We start from the raw sequence: 20,339 nt of genomic DNA on the forward strand, positions 1-20,339 counted from the left end.
TCAGGAGCCAAAACGTTTGACTCATAAGGCATTCGACTTCTGAGGTATTACTGTACTACCATTCTACGTGATCCTAAAGGTTGTGGTAGTTCATGAGAGGGCCTTCTCTGTGGTTGTGACCTTTCCTGCAAGGTGTATTTTACCCCACCATTGTATGCTTTTTGGCAAGTGGTAAAAACAAACATTTACTCAGGCCTTTGGATATCTATCCTTCTGTATTACTCTTCTGGACTTGTGCTTTGTTAACTCTGTTATTGGTTAGTTTTGTGGGTTTATTTTATGTATTTAATGATAATTTGTATATAATTTTTGTAACCCACCATGGGATTATTTAGGGAATTGGAGGCACTATATATACAAATAATAAATCAGCAATAAAACAATTTGCAGAGCTCCAATTCGTGGAAAAAAAACCAACACTTATATTAGGTAGAAATAAGCACTGCTTGTTTGCCTCAAGTTGTATGTTAGGGATATTCTTTGAGTCATCTAGAATCACAGGGTAGCCACCAAACAAACAATAATATATCATGCCTAAAAGAACTGGGGGGCAGGATAAGAATTGCAACATGATCAGTGTCTCCCCTTTCTGTAAAAGCTGGGATATTTCACCATCCTCTAAGTGCTTTGATCCACACCAAGCCTAGCAAACAAAAGGTTGTTTTTTGGTGCATGTAAGTGTGCAATTTGCTCTTCTATTTCTATTAAATATGGATGGCTAACCCTCGGTTTGGGGGCCTGATCTTACCCTCAGAGGTTTCTGCTGTTCCAATCAATAGTGTTCTGTATCCACGATTTCCGTTGCTTGCACGGTGGCTTGGCATATTGGAGCTGGGAAGCTCAGTGCTAATTGCAGACTGTCTAGGCTGCAGTCCTGTGCCCATTAATTTGGGAGTAAGGGCCATTGTTGAGTAGACACATACAGGACTGTGTTGTTACTCCCTGTGGTTCAACCCCTCATGCTATGGAATGTCTGGAGGAGTCAATTTACTGTGTAGGTGGATACATTCGATTAACAAAAGGGTTTCAAATCTGTGAGCTTGTGCAAAACGTACTATACATTCAGCCTCATCTGATTTTGTTTACTTTGAGTATCATGTGCAAAGGTTAGTGCAGCCAGCTGCCAATTAATCCCCAACCCACCCGGAAATTAAACTGAATAGAATCAGACCAGGGGATCTAGGATTCTCATTTGCACTGATAGTACTGTAGCATCAGGAATTTGAGCATGGGAGATTAAAGCAGCGACTGTCTGGTGGGTGTATCTGCAGCGCTGGTGCCTGAGAATTCTGGGATGGAAATTGTATTGCATGCTGATGAAAAATGCTGTTCTCAGAAAAGCATACCCTTAGGCATGTTTTGTTTGAAAATATGTCATTATACTTCATGTAATTCCATATCAGTATGGGAACAGTGACATTTACTGTATCTGCAGGCTGCAGCTCGAGTATTTCCTGTGCATTACCCCCCCTTTTTAACAGTAATCAATCATTGCTCATTTCAGAAATTTCAAAGTATGAGCTCAGGAGTCTATGACACGAGCACTTAATGGTTCGACATGCACATCTGTCTCAAGCAATAAACTTCAGAAAGTCTTCTGAAAAGTTTTTGCTTATGTATGATCCATCAACCTCCAAACATAAAAGTATGTTGCTTGAGACATTTTTTTTTAAGGAGCTTAAAAGTAGACAACATGGAAAAACATTTTCCGTTGTGAATTGTAATAATGTGGTCTTTAATTACTGCATAAATTCATAACAGTTAACCCTTCTTATGTAATCAGGAACTTCTAAAAAATCTATGTCACTGATAGCGCAGTTAATAAATCTTTGAATTGACTTGTAAACATTAAACCAGAAAGCAGAATTGTTACTTTTTAAAAGAGACTGTTACGAACATTTTCTTGGTGCTTAATCAGGACTTCAGACCTTTATAGCCAACACTTTTAGAATACTGTACCACAATACGAAAGAGAGAAATGAAAAACGACGCTTATAATAGTTTTAAATCAATCTCTCTCCCTTTTTCCAGTTCAGTAGTTTTAATCATTCTTTGAGTCATAAAAATGTTAGCTTGGAAGTAAGTTTCATCTGTGGCCAAGTAGCTATGGATTCTAACTTGGTGCTTAAATACCTGGCTGAAATGTATTTTACCTAATAAAAATTATTTGAATCACAATTGGTAACCCAGTCCATTTTTATTTAAGTAGCTGAGGGAAAACTGTGCATAACGATTTAATATCAGCAGGAACAGAATACTGCATGTTTTCCTTCTCACAGTGAAGTTAGAAAGACTCTTCACCGTTTTCTGCTGCTGCTGCTTCTTTGGTGATCACTTGTAGCCAAATAAGATTGTTTTCCATAAACACAGTTTTAACAGTGAGTCCGTAAGTGACTGTGGGGGCCAATTCTGGATCCGCACATCCTTCCACAGTGGGGACATTGGTTTCCGGATGGGAGCTGATCACAGTGAGGGTTTGTCAAGCGTGCCTTCCTCTTAGCCCGTTTCTCCCTTTCGTCCTGAGTTTGAGTGTCTTCAAAGCCCATGGCAGCTTTGGTAAAGGCTGTTCTCCAACTGGAGCCCTCGCAGGCCAGTGTTTCCCAATTGTCAGTGTTTATACTACATTTTTAAAGATTTGCCTTGAGAGAGTCTTTAAACCTCTTTTGTTGACCATCAGCATTACGCTTTCTATTTTTAAGTTCGGAATAGAGTAGTTGCTTTGGAAAACAATAATCTGGCATCTGCAGATGACCAGTTCAACAAAGTTGATATTGAAGAAACATTGCTTCAACACTGGTGATCTTTGCTTCTTCTGGTACACTGGCATTAGTTCACCTGTCTTCCCAAGTGATGTGTAACATTTTTCGGAGACACTGTTGATGGAATATTTCGAGGAGTAATACTTTAAATATGAAGTGTATCTGCATCCTGGAGCTCTGGTTTCCTGGAACATCTCCGGGCTCCCCTGTGACAGCTGCCCCATGGCTCAACCCCGTGTCCTAATAGGTGTTTTGTTAACTTTAATTCTTTGGAATAGGATAAACAAGTCTAGCGACGGAGGGGCAGGACTTACAGGCTGGGATGTTCATTTGCTTGTAAAGGCGGACTCCTTGCATCCCCTCTCATGTGTCATTAGGTAATTCCTCTTGTTCTCGACTTCAGATATAAACCGTTATAAATTGGGAATAATGACGCTCCACCTCAGAGGCTTGTTGAGAGGGCAAACGCAGAGTAGACGGTAAAGCACCTTTCCAGTTGAAATACTATATAAAATAAGCAGTAGCATCAGCACTCCAAACACAATAGAGATGATGAAGCTCCTTTCAGTATGAAATGTTATATGAAATTAGCTGTAGTCTCTTCAAATGCCAACCAGCAAAGTCTTTGTGCTTACTGTAACTTCACCTCTTCCCCATTATGCTCCTTCCTGAATGTTCTTATCCCTGCGTCACTTTTTTCTTCCTTTCATTTTTCTTCCCCATATTTCTGCCTGCCCCCCTCTTAAATAATACTATGCTTGTACCACTCCCCCCCCTTCTTTTTCGAAGAGGAAAGGTATGTCAGCCATGGGCCTGGATCAGGCATACATATCTGGGCTAAATAATCTTTTCTCCTTAGCATGCCCAGAAGTCTGAAAAAACCAGTATCTTAAATCACTGTTTAAAGTTAGGTTAGGATCCTGGCTTGTTCCAAACTTGATAACCATAGTTTCCAGTTTAAATGTGCACGGAAACTATGGATAATTTTAAAAAATCCCTGGTTTGTTGTAGCATACCGAGCATAGCTGTCAGCTTACAGATTTGAAAATAAGGGATCAGCAGCCTCGAAAATAAGGGATCAGCAGCCAAAATAAGGGATTTTCAGAGCACAGGTATATTCAACTTCTGAGCCCCTCCAAGCCAAAAGCACAAAGCCCAGCCAGCAGCCAAACAAGGCCTCAAGCGGTGGTTCCCACAGCGCAGCAACCCAGCAAAGGGGATGCAGCAAGGAAAACCACCATCACCTCTCCGCTGGGAAGCGCTGAGCAAAGCCGAGTCCCCAGGCAACGCGGCCGATTTGATTGGCACAAGGCATGCAAGCTCCACCCCCCCAGTCGTTCTTAGACTCCTTATTGGGTGAGCAACACAACCAAGAAACACAGCTGGAACCTCCCTCCTCCCTGGCCGGCAGGGAGGGAGGGAGAGGAGCTGCTTCCTTTGAAACCCAGGAAATTTAAGGGGCATCATCAATAAGGGACAGCAGCAGGAAACGGTGCTGGGATAAGGGAGTTTCCCGCCAAATAAGGGACGGATGACAGCTATGATACTGAGCGGAGAGATGCAGTGCAATAATGGTCTACGTGGACCGTATTCCACCTTATACATCAGAGCTGAGCCTTAAAGTGCTTGTACTGAGATCCTCTTCCAAACACCACTAGGTTGGTGGCCTGGAGGAGACGTGCAATAACACAGCCCCACCTGCAGACACAGCTACCTTTTGCAGCTTAGCTCCTTGAGGTTTAACTGGCATCCCTTCATTTTAGGAAAGGGGGCGGGGGAAGAAAGTGTAATCGCCTAGGCACCAGCCCTAATAATATCATCATTTCTAGTAACTGAATTGCTGTCTTTCTGAACCCTTACATGTCGGGATTTGTATCCCATCCCAAGAAATTCTTAGACTCAGACATGGAGGGTTCATCCCAAAATTACTTATTTTAATTGAAGGTGTGTTTTAACATAAAAAAAACCCTGAAGATGAAGCATTAGAAATTTGAAGACCATTAAATGTTGCAATAATTGCATCAGAGACAGACTTTTTATACTATAATAGTAAACAAATTGGTGGCGGCGAAGAAAATGATACCAGAAGTGAAGTTTGTTTTGTCGTGTATTTTTGGAAGCAACATTGTTAACAAGTTTTACCATCACAAACCCATATATATATATATATATATATATATATATATATATATATATATAAAATTTTGAAAGGTGCTGTTCTCTCAAGGTCTCTGCATGGTATAGGAAGACTCTGACAGCATGCAGTATGTTTGCAATAGTAATGGGAGATTCAAATTCCTTTGTGGCCATGATGAAGTCTACCTTGTATAGAATTATTGGGAGGACAAAGCAAGAGAAGTAATTTTCAAACTGTTCTGTTTGGATAGAACAGTAATAAAATACAAGGCTAAGTTCATAATCGGGCCTTGTGTTTGGGGGATATGGAAGGCTTAGTTTTTAAAGTATTCATTTCAAGTTAAAGTTTGTAGATTATTTCCCTTTCCCACCAACCCCACTACGGATCTTTTGCTTAAAGTAGCCTTAATCGTTTGCTTTCCCTAGCCTTTGTTCAGCATCCTCTTTTGCTCCTTGTAGAACCATGTGTAGGTGTGCATAATGAAGACTAAAGGTCCTGCAAAGAAAATTGCCTCTTTTGCACAGGGTTCTGAAAGAAAAAGACTGAAAAAAGGTATGTTTCCAGAGAAATGTCGGCTAGAACAACTCTTGACTAAAAACGTTGTGAAAATGAGGGAGGAATTGTTATGATTTGAGTGGGCCTCCTCTTTGCGCCATTTCTATGCTCATGATTTATAGACATGCTGCATGGTTGCAAAGAATTCTAACCCGGTAGGAGCCACGACTAAATCCCAGTGGCTTGTGTTAGGCTACATATACAACTGCATCACATACAGAAGAAAGCCTTCTTGATCAGATGCTGGCTTAAAGTACTAAAATCTCTCAGCCATGTGTGAAACTGTGCCAGAAAAGAGAAAATGTATGCATTAATACTACTTTATTTTCCTTGAGAAGGCCAAATAAAATATCCCAGCTGGTGTTTGTTGGCTTGTCATCAGCAATTTAGCCTTATTATATGTTGTTTTTTGTTTATTAAGTTATACAAAAGAAAACAGTGTTAAAAGTCTAAGAATTTCAGGTTTTTCATAATGCTTTATGCATCACCAAGCAATGAAACTGATATTTATCTTTATTTTTGGCAAGCTTCCTCATAGATCAGAGGTGGCAGTAAAAGTTTAAATAAGAATTCAAATCAAAGTTGCTGATTATATGTCTGGTGGCCGTCGCGCAATTGCATTTGGAGTGTCTAGGACCAACAGCGATGGGCTCATGACCTCCTGATTTTCTTGTGGAGTGTTAAGTTGTGGGTGAACATATCAGACGACACAGCAATTCTTCAAACAGCTCTTGTTTATTCACAGGCCAGAACAGAACTGAACTGAAGGGTTCAGCCAGCCTGCTTATATAGAGCTCCACTAGAACGCAACAGTAACCATTTTCTGTAACTATCCAATCACTGAACGTCACTTTCTATCCCTTATTTGCATATGTGGACCTAAACTATCTACAGCATCCCCCTGCTGGCCCAGGGTGAGAACTTCAGTACATAACATGGAGTGTTTTGTTTTTTTTAAATGACTAGGGTCCGATATGGTTTCTCTTTGTGGAGCTATGCAGTTGTAGCATCCCCACCAAAAGCATGATATATATATAATCAAAGCTACAGTAGTAAGCATCTGTTTTTCACTGATATATTATTATTTACTTAGTCGTCTGAAAGTTCACTAGAGTGCAAGGTCTGAAACATTAACACAACAGACTGTGTGACATAAGCATCACTATTAGATATTAGCGACTATTCTAAATCCTGTATTATTGCAATTGAGATACTAAAGCTTTTATTATAATATTTGTCTGAAGGCACACTAATGCAAGTAAGGCAAAGAGGATTAGAAGAGAATATTAAACTTTGAAATAATATTTTCCAGAATTAACTCCAAAGCAAGTATCTGATTAATCTTATATTGCTTTATGAGCCACCAGCAACCTGTTGAACAGCAGAAGGACTAAAAGGTACAAAGAGAAAAGGAACTGGGCTGATACTTAAAATATTTGGTACAATTTATGTGTACTTAGCAGTTTTATTCTAGAGAATACCAGCGCTAGCAGTGCAGTCCTCTGTATGTTTCTTTGGATGCAAGTCCCACTGTGTTCAGCGGAGCTAACTACCTAGTATGTGTGCTAGGAATGATGCTTAGATTTCTATAAGGGGGAAAAATGAGGTATCTTTGGCCATATGACCCTGAATCTTTGTTCCTTGAGCCTTAGTGGTGAAGTAAGGACACTCTGTTCAAGCACAGAGGTTATGAGCAGTTCCCTGGGAGGGCAGAGGGGGAGAAATCCCAGGGTTGCACCATGTTCAAAATTAAGTTCCACAGAGGAACTTACGGTCTTCAAACAAAAACATCTTGGAGGTGTCAGGCCACAGAGAGGTTAGGAGCCAGGGCTTTTTCGGCTGTGGCTCTGATCTGGTGGAATGCTCTGTCACAAGAGACTAGGGCCCTGCAGGACTTGACATCTTTCCGCAGGGCCTGCAAGACAGAGCTGTTCGACCAGGCCTTTGGCCAGGGCACAGCCTGACCCCCTCCTCTGGCAATCCTCAAGAACTCTAGCCCAATGGTTGCCATTAATTTGATTTGAATTAATTTTATAATGAAAAGATTTTAGAATGTTGTATTATTTTACTGTTGTTAGCCGCTCTGAGCCTAGCTTTGGCTGCGGAAGGGCGGGATATAAATAATTTATTATTATTATTATTATTATTATTATTATTATTATTATTATTATTATTAAGTTTTCAACCAACCTTTGAAAGTGCAGACTTAAGAAACAGCAACACTTGACTGTTTAAAATACTGTGAATTCAGGGCACACAAAGTTGAATCAGCATTAACAGGTTAAGATTAATAGGTTAAGGAGGAGAAAGAGTGGTGATGCACAGGTCAAGGTAAGTTTCACTTCCGTTTTTTCAACCCACGCTCTGTTGTGAGCAAACAAACTTGCGCCACAGCATGGAACCCAAAAACAGACGTCTTTCGTGTTGCTATCAAAGGGTTAAAAGAGTAGCAGAAACGCTCTAATCACTGAGCAGCTGGAGGTCATTAGGCTTCCAGGAACATGAGTCTGTATAAATAGTCCCCCTGTTTGTTTGTTCTCCCCCTTCTCCCTTTTGGGTGTGTGTTTTGCTGAGATGTGTGGTTCGTCGCCAGGGTTGTTTTTTGGTGTTTTGTAAATAAACCTTTTTTTTGATTTACAAACCGCATGCTCCAGGACTCCTTTTTGGGAAGATGCTGCCTCTCCTGCCCTTCTTAGCTGCTGCGCGAAATCCTCTGCCGTGGTGAGACTTTTAAAGAAGGAAGTGCACTGGGCATTTACATTAAACTAATTAAAGTTTAATGGGACAGGTTATGGTTGTTTGTACGTCAAGAAGGAGATAAGGAGAGCAGTTCAGAGTGATTTATGCAAGGACTGGAGTGAAGACAGAAGCGGTTGCCGACAACGAAAGCCTCCAAAGCAGCTTGAGTCCTGCAACGTGCCTAGAAAAGTTTTAAAGAGGCACTGCGCAGTTTGTACTCGCTGGAAGACGTCTGATTCCTCAAGGAGCCACCTCAGCAGCTGGGAGACGGTCTACAGGTGTGTGAGTATCGTTCCTAAGCCCCAGGGAGGATGGCAGAGTCCCAGGAAAGTTTTACTGTCCCGTTTACGCGACTCAATGGGAAAAATTGGCAAGATTGGAAGGCTAGAGTAAGGGTTTGGTTGCAAGCAAAAGAGTTGTGGAGCTGTACTGAAGCACCGCCTTTACAGGCAGCTGCAGACGCGTCTGCAGAAGCCAAAGCAGCAGCAGCAGCTTCACAGAAACGCGACAGGAAAGCCCAAGGTCTACTAGTTTTGGCAGTGGGACCAGAGCAAATGCCTTATGTTTCTGAGTTAAAGAACACGCATGAGGTCTGGACGGTTCTGCAGCGGTTAAATTCCAGAAACACTGCGGGGGCCAAGATCCATGCTACAAGATGTTTGTTTGATTTACGTCTCCAACCGGGAGCGTGTGTGAAAGAACATATTGCCAAAATGGTGTCTGCCTTTAATCAACTAAGACAGCTGGGCATTCCTTTCTCTATGGAGCAGCAGTCATACATATTGTTGTCTTCTCTTGATAAAAGCTATGAGACTCTAGCTCTAACTTTGGAAGCTATGCCTTCAACTGAATTAACCCTTGAATACATTTCTTCTCGGCTTGCGGATGAACAGGATAAAAGGCAAAGAGAAAGAGGTTTGTCTTTAAAGGGGAGTTATGCTGTGCCTAAGAGTGTTGATGCTGAGTTTGAGCACACAGTAAATGCTTTTGCAGCTAGACACTGTTTTCGCTGTGGTTCCCCTTCCCACCTAATCAGGAATTGCACACGTGAACCTGGTCAAGACAGCAACAAGGCCGTTACCCCTAGTTACCAGACAAGGAGTTCCAGGGGACGTCGAAGAAGAGGAGGAGGTCGTGGCTACTCCCACAGCACACAGCACATGGCTTCAGCAATGGCGTTGATGCAAGGGCGTGGCCAAGGCAGCAATCTACGCTGGTTGATCGACAGTGGTGCATCTCACCACCTGGTGGCGCCATCTAGTGTACGTTTGCAGAATTGCAGACATTTGCAAACCCCTAAAGTTGTGACTATGGCAGATTCAACTAAACGTTCCTTAGAGACTGTAGGCACAGTGTTCTTGAATTGTTTGCAAACAGAAATTGATGCCTACGTGCTAAAGGGACTGAAGGGGTGTATTTTGTCTGTGTCAGAACTTGATAGAAATGGGTTTAAAACTGTGTTTGAAAATGGGGTTTGCACTATTTCAAAGAATAACGTATCTCTTTTGCAGGTGGAATGCAGAAATGGGTTATATTATTTTGAGACAAGTCCAGATGAAGTTGAACAGGTTCATGCTGGTTGTGTGAACACGCCTACCCATAATTCTTGTGTTCATTTATGGCACCGCCGTTTAGGGCATATTAATTTTCAGTATGTTAAAAGGCAACCTGAATTATCAGAAGGGTGCAAATTGAACAAATGTACTAAGTATTTGGATTGTACTGCATGCAAAAGTGCGAAGGTTCATAGATGCAGCTATCCCAGTTCAGATAGGAAATCTGACAAAGTATTCCAACTTGTGCATATGGACCTATGTGGCCCAATGCCTGTTGCTAGCATGGGAGGTTCAAAGTATGCACTGTGTCTCTCGGATGACAAAACAAAGGTTACATGGTTTTTTCCTCTCAAAACAAAAGCAGATACTGCAGAAACAGTTAAAAATTGGGTTCATGCGGTAGAACTTGAATTCGGTACTAGAGTACTTGCTTTTCAGACAGACAGAGGGTCAGAATTTACCGGGTCTGTGTTGCAGAATTTCTTTAAGAAAAAGGGAATTAAGCATCGTCTGTCTACACCTTATTCCCCCCAAGAAGGAGGCGTGGCCGAACGTAAAAATAGGGTTCTGCAAGAGTTGGCAAACTCTATGTTGTTTGATGCTAAACTTCCTCAGAGTTACTGGGCGGAAGCCTGGCAGGCGGCTACTCATATTCTGAACCGAGTATATAATTCGGTAATTGATACTACGCCTTATTTTGCTTTATATGGGAAGAAGCCCAAAGTTAATTACTTTCGGGTGTTTGGATCTCAAGCCTATGTACTTATCCCAAAAGCGTTAAGGAAAAAGGGAAGTCCAAGGGCTAGGAAACTCATCTTTTGCGGGTACGAACCACATGCCAAATCTTGGAGGTTTGTGGACCCAGGTGGGGATACTACAAGAGTGGTCCTCAGTAGGAGCGCTGATTTTTGTGAGCAGTCCGGATGGACTCACTTACACGCTAACCCTGACATTTTGAGAGATGATTTAGGCATTCATGCTGAGAAAGAAAGTCCAGAGAGTGATGAGCCAGAAGGGGATGGTGCACATGGTTCAGATGCAGATTCTGATCAGGCACGAGGTTCTTCTCCTAAGGTAGAAAAGCCAGAATCTAGGAGTGCTCCAACTTCGCCAGTCAGTAGGCCTAGCAGACAGCAAAAGCAAAGCAGGTCACCTGCAACACCAAGCCCAAGGGAGGTATCTAAACGGAGGTCTTTATCCCTAGAGGCACGTCCAGACATAAAGTCTGAGACAGATTCTGACAGCCAACGGTCAGAGGGGGCACAAGAGGAGCAATTGCGCAGGTCAAAACGCGCCACGAAGGGCAAGCCGCCAGAGCGGTTTAAGGTGACAAGTGTATACGTAAATATGGCACAGTGTGAGCCAGAAAGCTATATGGAAGTACAACAGCTTCCAAGCTCAGAAGCCGTAAAGTGGCAGGAAGCAATGGAAAAAGAGATGGCTTCAATGAAGTCTCTCGGTGTGTTTACAAGTACAGAGCTTCCGAAAGGGCAACAAGCTGTAGGTTGTCGATGGGTATATCGTTTAAAGCCCACAACTACTGAAGAGTTGCAATATAAAGCCCGACTAGTTGCAAAAGGGTTTTCGCAGCGCAAAGGTGTTCACTATTCTCAAATCTATGCCCCTACTTCAAGATCGGAGTCATTAAGAATGCTTCTAGCCTCTTCAGCTAAGAAGGGAAATAAGCTGTTTCATTTTGATGTCAATGTGGCTTATTTAAATGCAGACTTACAGGAGGAAGTCTATATGACACCACCACCAGGTTTTGAAGGAGACAAGCCAAACCAGGTCTGGCGCCTACACAAATCCATTTATGGGTTGAAACAGTCCGCCCGTAATTGGAATTCCTGCTTAAACGATGCTCTAGAGAGCATGGGGTTCAGAAAGAGCGCAGCAGATGCGTGTCTTTATCTAAAAGGCTCGGGATGTGAACAAGAAGCAGTTTTGATATTTGTTGACGATTTATTATACAGTGGAAAGGATGATAAACTTGCACAACAATTTGCCACAAAGCTTGGAGAAAGGTTTCAGATAAAATCACTAGGCAATGTATCTGTTTATCTAGGAGTTAAAATTCAGCAAGATGAAAATGGTAACTATTGGCTTAGCCAAGAAGCTAAAATCCAGCAGTTGCTGGAAAGGTTTAAAATGAACAACTGTGCTGGTGTTAAAACCCCAATGGAGTTAAGTTACACAAAGGATGCTCAAACTGAGCAAAAGGCAGAGTTCTGTAATCCCGGGGTTTACCAGTCAGCGATAGGCAGTCTACTCCACATTGCACAGTGGACTCGGCCCGATATAACATATGCTGTCAACATGCTGTGTAGACAAGCTGAAAAACCATCAATGCATGCTTGGCAAGGAGTAAAAAGAGTTTTAAGGTATCTCCAAACTACCAAAAGTTTTCGCTTAAAACTATCAGCAGAGGGCAGCACACAACTTGAATGTTGGGCCGACAGCAGTTGGGCAGATGCTGGACCAGATAGAAAATCAGTGTCAGGAATGGCGATAAAATTTGGAAATGCACTAATTGGTTGGAGATCAAGAAAGCAATCACTTATAGCTTTAAGTTCAACTGAATCTGAGTTCAATGCGTTATCAGATATATGTAGAGAACTGGAATTTTATAAGCAACTGGTACAAGAATTGTTTGGAGAATGTTCCCTACCTATCAGAGTGTGGGAAGACAATCAACCTTGTATTAAACTAGCTAAATCAGGTCAATTCAAGGCGCACACAAAACACTTGGATATCCGTTATCAAAATGTATGCCAAAGTGTAAAACAAGGTTTAATTGAACTAAAGTATTGTCCAAGCCAAGAAAATCTCGCAGACGGCTTTACAAAAGCTTTGAGTCCGCAATCTCATAAATGTTTCTGTTCAGGTTTAAATTTGTATTAAGGTTGGTACAGCTCAGTGTTACGAGCGAGAGGGGGTGTTGCTATCAAAGGGTTAAAAGAGTAGCAGAAACGCTCTAATCACTGAGCAGCTGGAGGTCATTAGGCTTCCAGGAACATGAGTCTGTATAAATAGTCCCCCTGTTTGTTTGTTCTCCCCCTTCTCCCTTTTGGGTGTGTGTTTTGCTGAGATGTGTGGTTCGTCGCCAGGGTTGTTTTTTGGTGTTTTGTAAATAAACCTTTTTTTTGATTTACAAACCGCATGCTCCAGGACTCCTTTTTGGGAAGATGCTGCCTCTCCTGCCCTTCTTAGCTGCTGCGCGAAATCCTCTGCCGTGGTGAGACTTTTAAAGAAGGAAGTGCACTGGGCATTTACATTAAACTAATTAAAGTTTAATGGGACATTTCGGTCTGGCGGTTTGGCACAGCCAGACCATGGGATCCAATATGGGACATCTGAGATGGGGATCAGAAGCTGGGGAGCATTCCGTCAATCCAGAATGTCCCACTTAAAAAGGAGCCCCTGGAATATATGCAAGTTCAATCCATGTCATCTTCAGATAAGGCTGTTAATGAACCCTGGAGAGCTGTTGCCAGCGGTCAGTGTAGACCACAGCTTTCCAAACTTTTCATGCTGGTGACACACATTTTAGACATGCATCATTTAGTGACACAGTAATTCAGTTTTACTAGCAAACCAGACATACTAACCCAGACTTAGGCAAACTCTGGCCCTCCAGATGTTTGGGACCACAATTCCCATCATCCATGACCACTGGTCCTATTAGCTAGGGATGATGGGAGTTGTAGTCCCAAACATCTGGAGGGCCGGAGTTTGCCTGTGCCTGAACTAACCCCTTCTTTCCAGCCCCGGGAGGAGGGCGGGGAGTGTTTGCGCAACACAACTACACACTGAAGCCAACACACTAATGTGTCGCGACACACAGTTTGGAAAGCTCTGGTGTAGACAGTAGCAAGCTGGAGAGAGCAATGGCCTGACTTGCTATACTGCAGCTTCTTATCTTCCGATTCCCATTTTACAGATGGGAAGTAGAGGTTGACAATGACTTGCCCAGTGAGTGCTGTATATATGGCAGATGTGTGTTCCATATTCTAACCCAACTCTCCATCACTGCACCACAGTTGTATTCTGTAAGCAAAAAAAATTTATCTTCCATTTAGAAGACTTAGCAGAATTTGTTTGAATTAATGACTAAAACTTTGTAACTGCTGGTATGTAACTTTTGGAATGATGATTTCCAGTGCTCTCGTGGCTGGAAACCTTAGAAATTTTGTCTTGGAAAGCAATTTCGTTTGTTGCTCTCAGCTGCGGTTACCTCTGTTGATGCGGAGTAATGTAGCAAGAGCAAATATTTGTATAGCAAAGAAAAGAAACCTTTATTCTAATCATGCTGAGAGCAGATATAAAATGAGTTATTGCATATGGAGTGTGAAACTTTGTAAGGGGCTATAATATCTTATTTCTAATGGCCACGTCTTGCACCCAGTCACAGAGGTACATATAACTTTCTGAGACCACAGATTTATTTATCCTGTCAAAATGTTTTAAAACTCCTCATTTTTGCTGTTTATTATGTTTCTTTAAATACGGTGTCTGGAGTCAAACACAAAATCCATCCCAAGCTATGCACACTCATTTGTGCAGGTGTGATTAATGCAGTTCGTAAAAACGCTGCTATAGGCCGTTTCTGACGTTGAATGGTTCATTCATTACCAATAACTCCTTCTCCCAGCAGCCATTTCTGGTTGTAATATACCATAGAATACTCCTGCAGTCATGCACAGTTACACATGATGTCAGAGCAGAGGAACGTGCTGCTTTGAGCGGCAGTTTTTCAATTCATCTGCTCTCCTAAATTGAATGAAGTAGGCTGAGAGAAATCAGTTCCATAGGAGATCAGAAAATGGCTTAACAGTTTCTTGCTTGTACTCCCAAATTAATAGTCTCGCTGTGCCAATTCACTTGTGTTGCTTTTCAACTACGGAGTGCTTAATAACACTACTGTTAACATTTCAAATACATGTGGACAAATACCTGGTGGGTTGTGTGATAGAGGATTTTCTTTTCTATTGAGAAGTTGGGGTAAAGGGTTAGACAATAGTTCCTCTCCTGCAGACATATTTGCCTGTGGCAGCTTTAGGGCAGATGGCACAGTGTCTTAAAGGTACACAGATGGCTTTAATGCCAGTATCAGGAGGAAGAAGCCTCAATGGCGTTATATATGCCATAATTTACATGCATGCCTGATTCTTATAGCTATTGGATCCTGATATGATTGTGTCTTTCGGTTTTTAAAACAGGAGATTATTTGTTTTGCGGTGGGTTGGCGGTCTGCTTCGGACTCCCAAATTTGGCAAATATCCAGAGACAGTTGATCAGTGCAACTTGCAGTGGAATCCTAGGGATGATTTTTGGTCGCAAAATTCAGCATTTGGATTTTTAGGAGCCAGGATTCCATGTCGATAATAATAACTCGTGCAATTTCAAGATTTCATGTTGATGGAACAGTACTTGCCAGAGAACACAAAAGTAGTTTTGTATATATATACTCAAATACCACAGAGGTGATTCCCTTGTTGGAAAAGGTTTACTTGGAAAGGAATTCCCTTGAACCTCTTGTACCACAATGATACATTTGCATCACTCCTATTCGTTGCAGCATAACTTTCTGGCGGATTGGTCTCATGGTTTTTTATTTGAAAATTTAGCTCATCTCCTTGGCTAGCAGAACTCTCGCGCTCACATGGTGTTGCCTGCTGGCCTGCTTCCTGAAGAAGGGCTGAATCACAGATGCATGTTGAGCACTTGCAGTCCTAACCTCCTGATCTGAGTGCTGGAGGGGATTAGTAATTGACAGAGTCACCGTCAACCTGGTGAGAAAGCTCCTCCTCCGCTGTTGAGGCTTTGCCAAGCCATGTGGGGAGATCCCACCTGTGGAAATCTGTGAAGTGGGGGTGTGGTGGATTTCTGCTGGCTTTCGATCTGCTGGATCCATAGCCCCAGGGATCTCCCAAAGGGCCTGATAAAATAAAGCCCACCTACTGTGCCGGCTTTTAGAACTGGCAGGGCTTCAGATGCTACAGTGGACTCACCACTCTGCTCCCAGACGGGTTAGAATTGCTGTCTTCCTCTCTGATCCTCCAATTACTCACACTGACTCACAGGCTGTGAACTGGCCCCACTTTTTTGCGGGGCGGGAGTCTGCGATGATATAAAACCTCTCTGTGGTTTTTGATACATGTAGATCGGATGATGCGGTCTGCAAGTGATGAACACTTACATGTGAACAGGGATTTTAGAAATAAAATAGTTTTGTACCCATTCCCCCTGAGACTAGAGGAAGCTGACGGGCAGAATCACCCCATGGGCTAGTTTTTAAGCACAAAAGCAGCCAGGTGTGGGCTGGCTAAGATTATTAGGGCAGCACCCCATTCACCCCAACGGACCACCCTCCACTGGCTTGAGGGATTGGTTTTGGGTTTGCCTCGAGGTTTCTGCTATGTTAGGTTTGAGGAAAAACGACTGGTACTTTTTGGATTGTGCTTTTATAAATCAGATCCTGGTTTGTACCTGGATGCTCTTTTATAACCGTTTGCTAAAAGTTATTTCAAAAGAAAAATTAATGCTATGTTGAATAATAACAAAAACAAAACAAAGCAGTACCATGGGGCGAAGGTTCAATACAAATGGCAGTATCGAACTGCATAGTGCTAGCAATGTATTAGAGAACTCAGAGTGAATTATGCTGCTTGTGCATGAATGTTGGATGCGAATTGTTCCTTTATATGGCACCGAAACGGATAGTCGTCCTTTTGTAACACTCAGTCTGTGCAAACCTGAAGCGTATATCGTGTTGATTTCTAGCTTGTTTCATAATTTCTGTCTGCTTTCCCTTCTGTTCTTTCAGTTTTCTCTTTTTTATCAGCTTTCCCAAATCAGTTGCTTTTAGATGATCTGCACACCTACATGAGATGGGCAAACATAGATCAGCTGTTGCATGGATATGCGCTTAAAATGAAGGCAGAAAATTTACTTAAATGCTCTATTTTGCACTGGAGGCAATTGCCTTCTGCATGGTACAGCGCCAAAACGTGTGCCCAGGCATGTGCCTCAATGTCACAGAATAACGCCTTTTTAACAATCTCTCATCTCTGCCTGAACTCACTTCCTCTCTTAACTTGTCCAGGTGTAATTGTATCATGTAAATTTTATTTTTCTTCTAAGATCAGTTGCGTTCTCAAAAAGCAGTGGCAGAGAGTAACTCCTGGCAGTCTCTAGTTCAAAGAAAGGGTTCTAATTATATGATGGGGAAGTATTAAAAGCCACATAACAGCTGCAATGCAGTGTGTCTGTGCTTTGAAGAGAAACTTCCTTTGCTTTATGCTGGAAAGGTTCTTTAATTCCTCATACCACCAGAACTTTTTCCACCTAGGTTGCAGAGTTTTCCCATCAAGTTTGAATTCCCAACACCATGGGAATGTCTGGCCACAGAATTCACAACCCCTGCTAACCCTGAGACGAACTTCCAATTGAAAAGCTGCAGTATCCTTCCTCTCTTTCTCTTGAGGGAAGAAAGGGGCCTATTTAACATAACAGTGCCTAACGTAGAACATCAACTTGAACCGTCCTGACCTCATAGCTGTGTGTCTTTATATGCTTTTTCTTAGCAATGGAGAACCTTGACAATACAAAGTCCTGAAAGAGAGGAAAGTTTGAAAAGGATAAAGACTCTTCTTCCACTCAGCTCCCCTCCTGTAATAAATAGGAGGCCTAGTTTAGAGACATTAAAAGTGCCTTCTGTTGCAAAACAATGGGAGTTGTGACACAGGGGCTGCAGTCAGCCACTTGAATAGGATCAAAGGAGGATGAAAGCTCCTTCAGCAGCACAGTATTTTCACCAGAGAATATCCTTTGTTTTAATGCAAGCTAAGAATCATGCGGTCGATTCTTGGGAGTCTTAAGGAAGCATGACTGCCACACTGCCACTTATTTAGGATACCAGAATTGTCATAAAAAAACCAACTCCTAATAATAGTTAACATTTATATTCCTTTCTTTATGTGCTTCTTTGGCATAACACTTTCAACATCCCTGAGACGCAGGATGGTTTAATCCCTAAATTGCAAATTGAGACAATGGCTTGCATAAAGCTACCTTGGTGCCTGAAATTCTGGACTAAAATTTGAACCAGGGATATTTTTTTTATTCATAGCTGTGCCTATTAACCTGCTCTTGCCTTCAATCTGAAATTCAGAAAAGAACCTGCATGGGGACTGTGCTAGATATGTTAACTGTTCTGAGATATACAGTATTCTGTCTTGATGAGACTAGATTAGATTTTCTTCAGACCTGTTTTAGCCCTTGAATTCTGCCATTTGTATAACTTCTACAAATGAGTCCCCACTGTGATAAAATGTCTTAAACCTGCAGAGCACTGTGGAGACATGTCTCATGTGGAATAGTAAAGATTTGCATGGGCCCTTCAGTTCCATAAATGTATACATAAGCGTGTGTGTGTATACCCTTGTTTGAAAGTTTGAAGCTGATTGTCACTTGTCAATATAAATTTTAGTTCAGCATGAGTTGATTTGGCTGTGGTTTGCAGAGCAGCATGCAAAATGTGCTTAAAGAGGGACATTATGCTGTGTTGCCCTGAAAAATTGACATTATGCCATAAATATCCTGGGTGTGATATCAGTTGTTGAGGAAAACAATTTACCTACTGATAAGTGTTCCTACGTTGCATAGTTTCCGACACATTATCATTGACCTTAGAGTTGTTTGTTTCTGTCCTACCTTTGCTAATACTGAATCTTCTTATTCCAGGTTTGATGCTCCTTCACTGGGCCTTTAGCATACGGCAGAATAGGCACAGAGTTGCCATGAAACCTAACTTGAAGCAATGGAAACAACTCATGCTGTTTGGAATATTCGCGTGGGGTCTCCTGTTCCTGGTTATCTTCATCTATTTCACAGATAGCAACACGGCTGAAGCAGTTCCAAGCTCCTTCTCCTACACTGAGACTAAAAGACTTTTGTCCATTCAAGGCAAGCAGAGAGCTATCATGGGAGCCATGCACGACCCGTCCTTCTCTGATACAGCTGATGAGAACGATCTGCTTCTCAGCAAAGACGTCTCGGGTTCACTCAAATCGGGGACTGGGAGCGTTAAAAAATGGGCTGAGCTAGATGATGGCTTTGAAAGTGAAGAGGAATTTTTCCCTCCCCAATTAGGAAGAAAATCAAAAAGTGCTTTCTATCAAAGGTCTGGTGATTATTTATTTGCTGCTGGTCAGCGTCGGTCACAGAGCAGTATTCAGAGAATAGGGAGATTAGTCTCAGCAGAGGGGGCGGATCAGAAGAGCAATGCCTTGCCGGATAATTGGCTCCCTCAAAGGAAGAAAAAGAAAAGACATGCAAGACACAGGAGAGGCCAGATGTTTGAAGAGTCCAATGAATGGGATGGAGTATATTCCACAATGTCGAAATCTTTCCTCTACAGGCTTTGGAAAGGGAACGTCTCCTCTAAGATGCTTCTCCCTCGCCTACAGAAAGCAAGGAAAGGTTACCTGGATACCAATAAGCATAGGGTGCACTTCAAAGGGAAGCGAAACCTCAAGTTGACTTCAGAGCAACTCCTCTGTGAGCTCAAGGCACGTGTGGACGTCAGGACCATCGATGGCAAAGAAGCTCCCTTTTCTATCCTCGGATGGGAAAGGAGGGTCCCCAAAGTTTCTCTGAGCAAGCTGTACCCACGTGGGTTTGGTAGCTGTGCTGTCGTCATGTCCGCTGGTTCCATCCTGAACTCTTCTCTAGGGGATGAAATAGGTGAGTGGAAGGATCTCGACAAAATGTGCAAAACCATGCACACGTGGACCAGGACTGTCCATAAATAACATAGAGCCCTGATAGGTCAGATGAAGGCCTATCAGCTTGTTCCCCTTGTTGGCCAATAGATGTCTCTTAGGAAGCTCACAAGCAGGCCAGGAGCCCAATAGCCCTCCTCACTCATTCCCCAGAAAATGGTATGCAGAGGCATACTTCCTTTGAAGCTGGGAGCCACATATAGCCAGCATGATTTGTAGCCAATGATGGACTTAATCCCCCATTAATTTGACCACCGACCTTTTCAAGTCACCTGAGCTAGTGACCATCAGTGTCTCTTATTCTATAAATTAACTAGATTGTGTGCTTGGCATTTCAAGAAGATGTTAGTAAAATCCTTCACCCAAGGCTCCTGAGTGAGCTTAGCAGTCGTGGGATAAGAAGACAGGTTCTCTTATGGATCAGTAACTGGAAGAGGAAGCAGAGAGTAGGAATAAATGGGCAATTCTCGTACTGGAGGGGTATAAGAAATGGGATTTTCCCAAGGATGTGCTCTTTAACTTGTTCCTAAATGACATGGAGTTAGGGTTGAGCAGTGAGGTGGCCAAGTTTGCAGATTATTAGGAGGGAGCAGGCATTAAAATAAAACGACAAACAGGGTTAATTGTGAGCAAGTGTAAAATAATGCAAGAAATTCTAAATCTGTACTATACCTAGATAGGATTAGGGCCACCTAGTGCTTGAAGGCAGGAACATCAGTTGCTTTTAGCCGGTGGTATTTTTTACATTTATGCACGTGGGATCTGAACTGGTTGACTGTCCAGGAACGAGACTTTTGGGTTGCAATGG

General features: G+C 42.3%; 1 protein-coding gene across 3 annotated transcripts in view; it reads left to right on the top strand.

Moving 5' to 3' along the window:
• The first annotated feature begins 5,354 nt into the window (after positions 1-5,354).
• Positions 5,355-20,339, top strand: part of ST6GAL2 (ST6 beta-galactoside alpha-2,6-sialyltransferase 2) — a 54,112-nt gene continuing 39,127 nt past the window's right edge. For 2 of the 3 annotated variants that reach the window (XM_081907392.1, XM_081907394.1), the window contains exon 1: positions 18,492-19,493. In XM_081907392.1, the coding sequence (XP_081763518.1) occupies positions 18,497-19,493 (997 nt within the window). In that variant the 5' untranslated portion in view covers positions 18,492-18,496. Of the gene's footprint in view, positions 5,449-18,491; positions 19,494-20,339 lie in introns of those variants that run through there. The other variant, XM_081907393.1, reaches the window with a different exon arrangement.

The sequence above is a fragment of the Podarcis melisellensis genome, assembly GCF_964234715.1.
Source record: "Podarcis melisellensis genome assembly, chromosome: 4".
Taxonomy (NCBI): Eukaryota; Metazoa; Chordata; class Lepidosauria; order Squamata; family Lacertidae; genus Podarcis; species Podarcis melisellensis.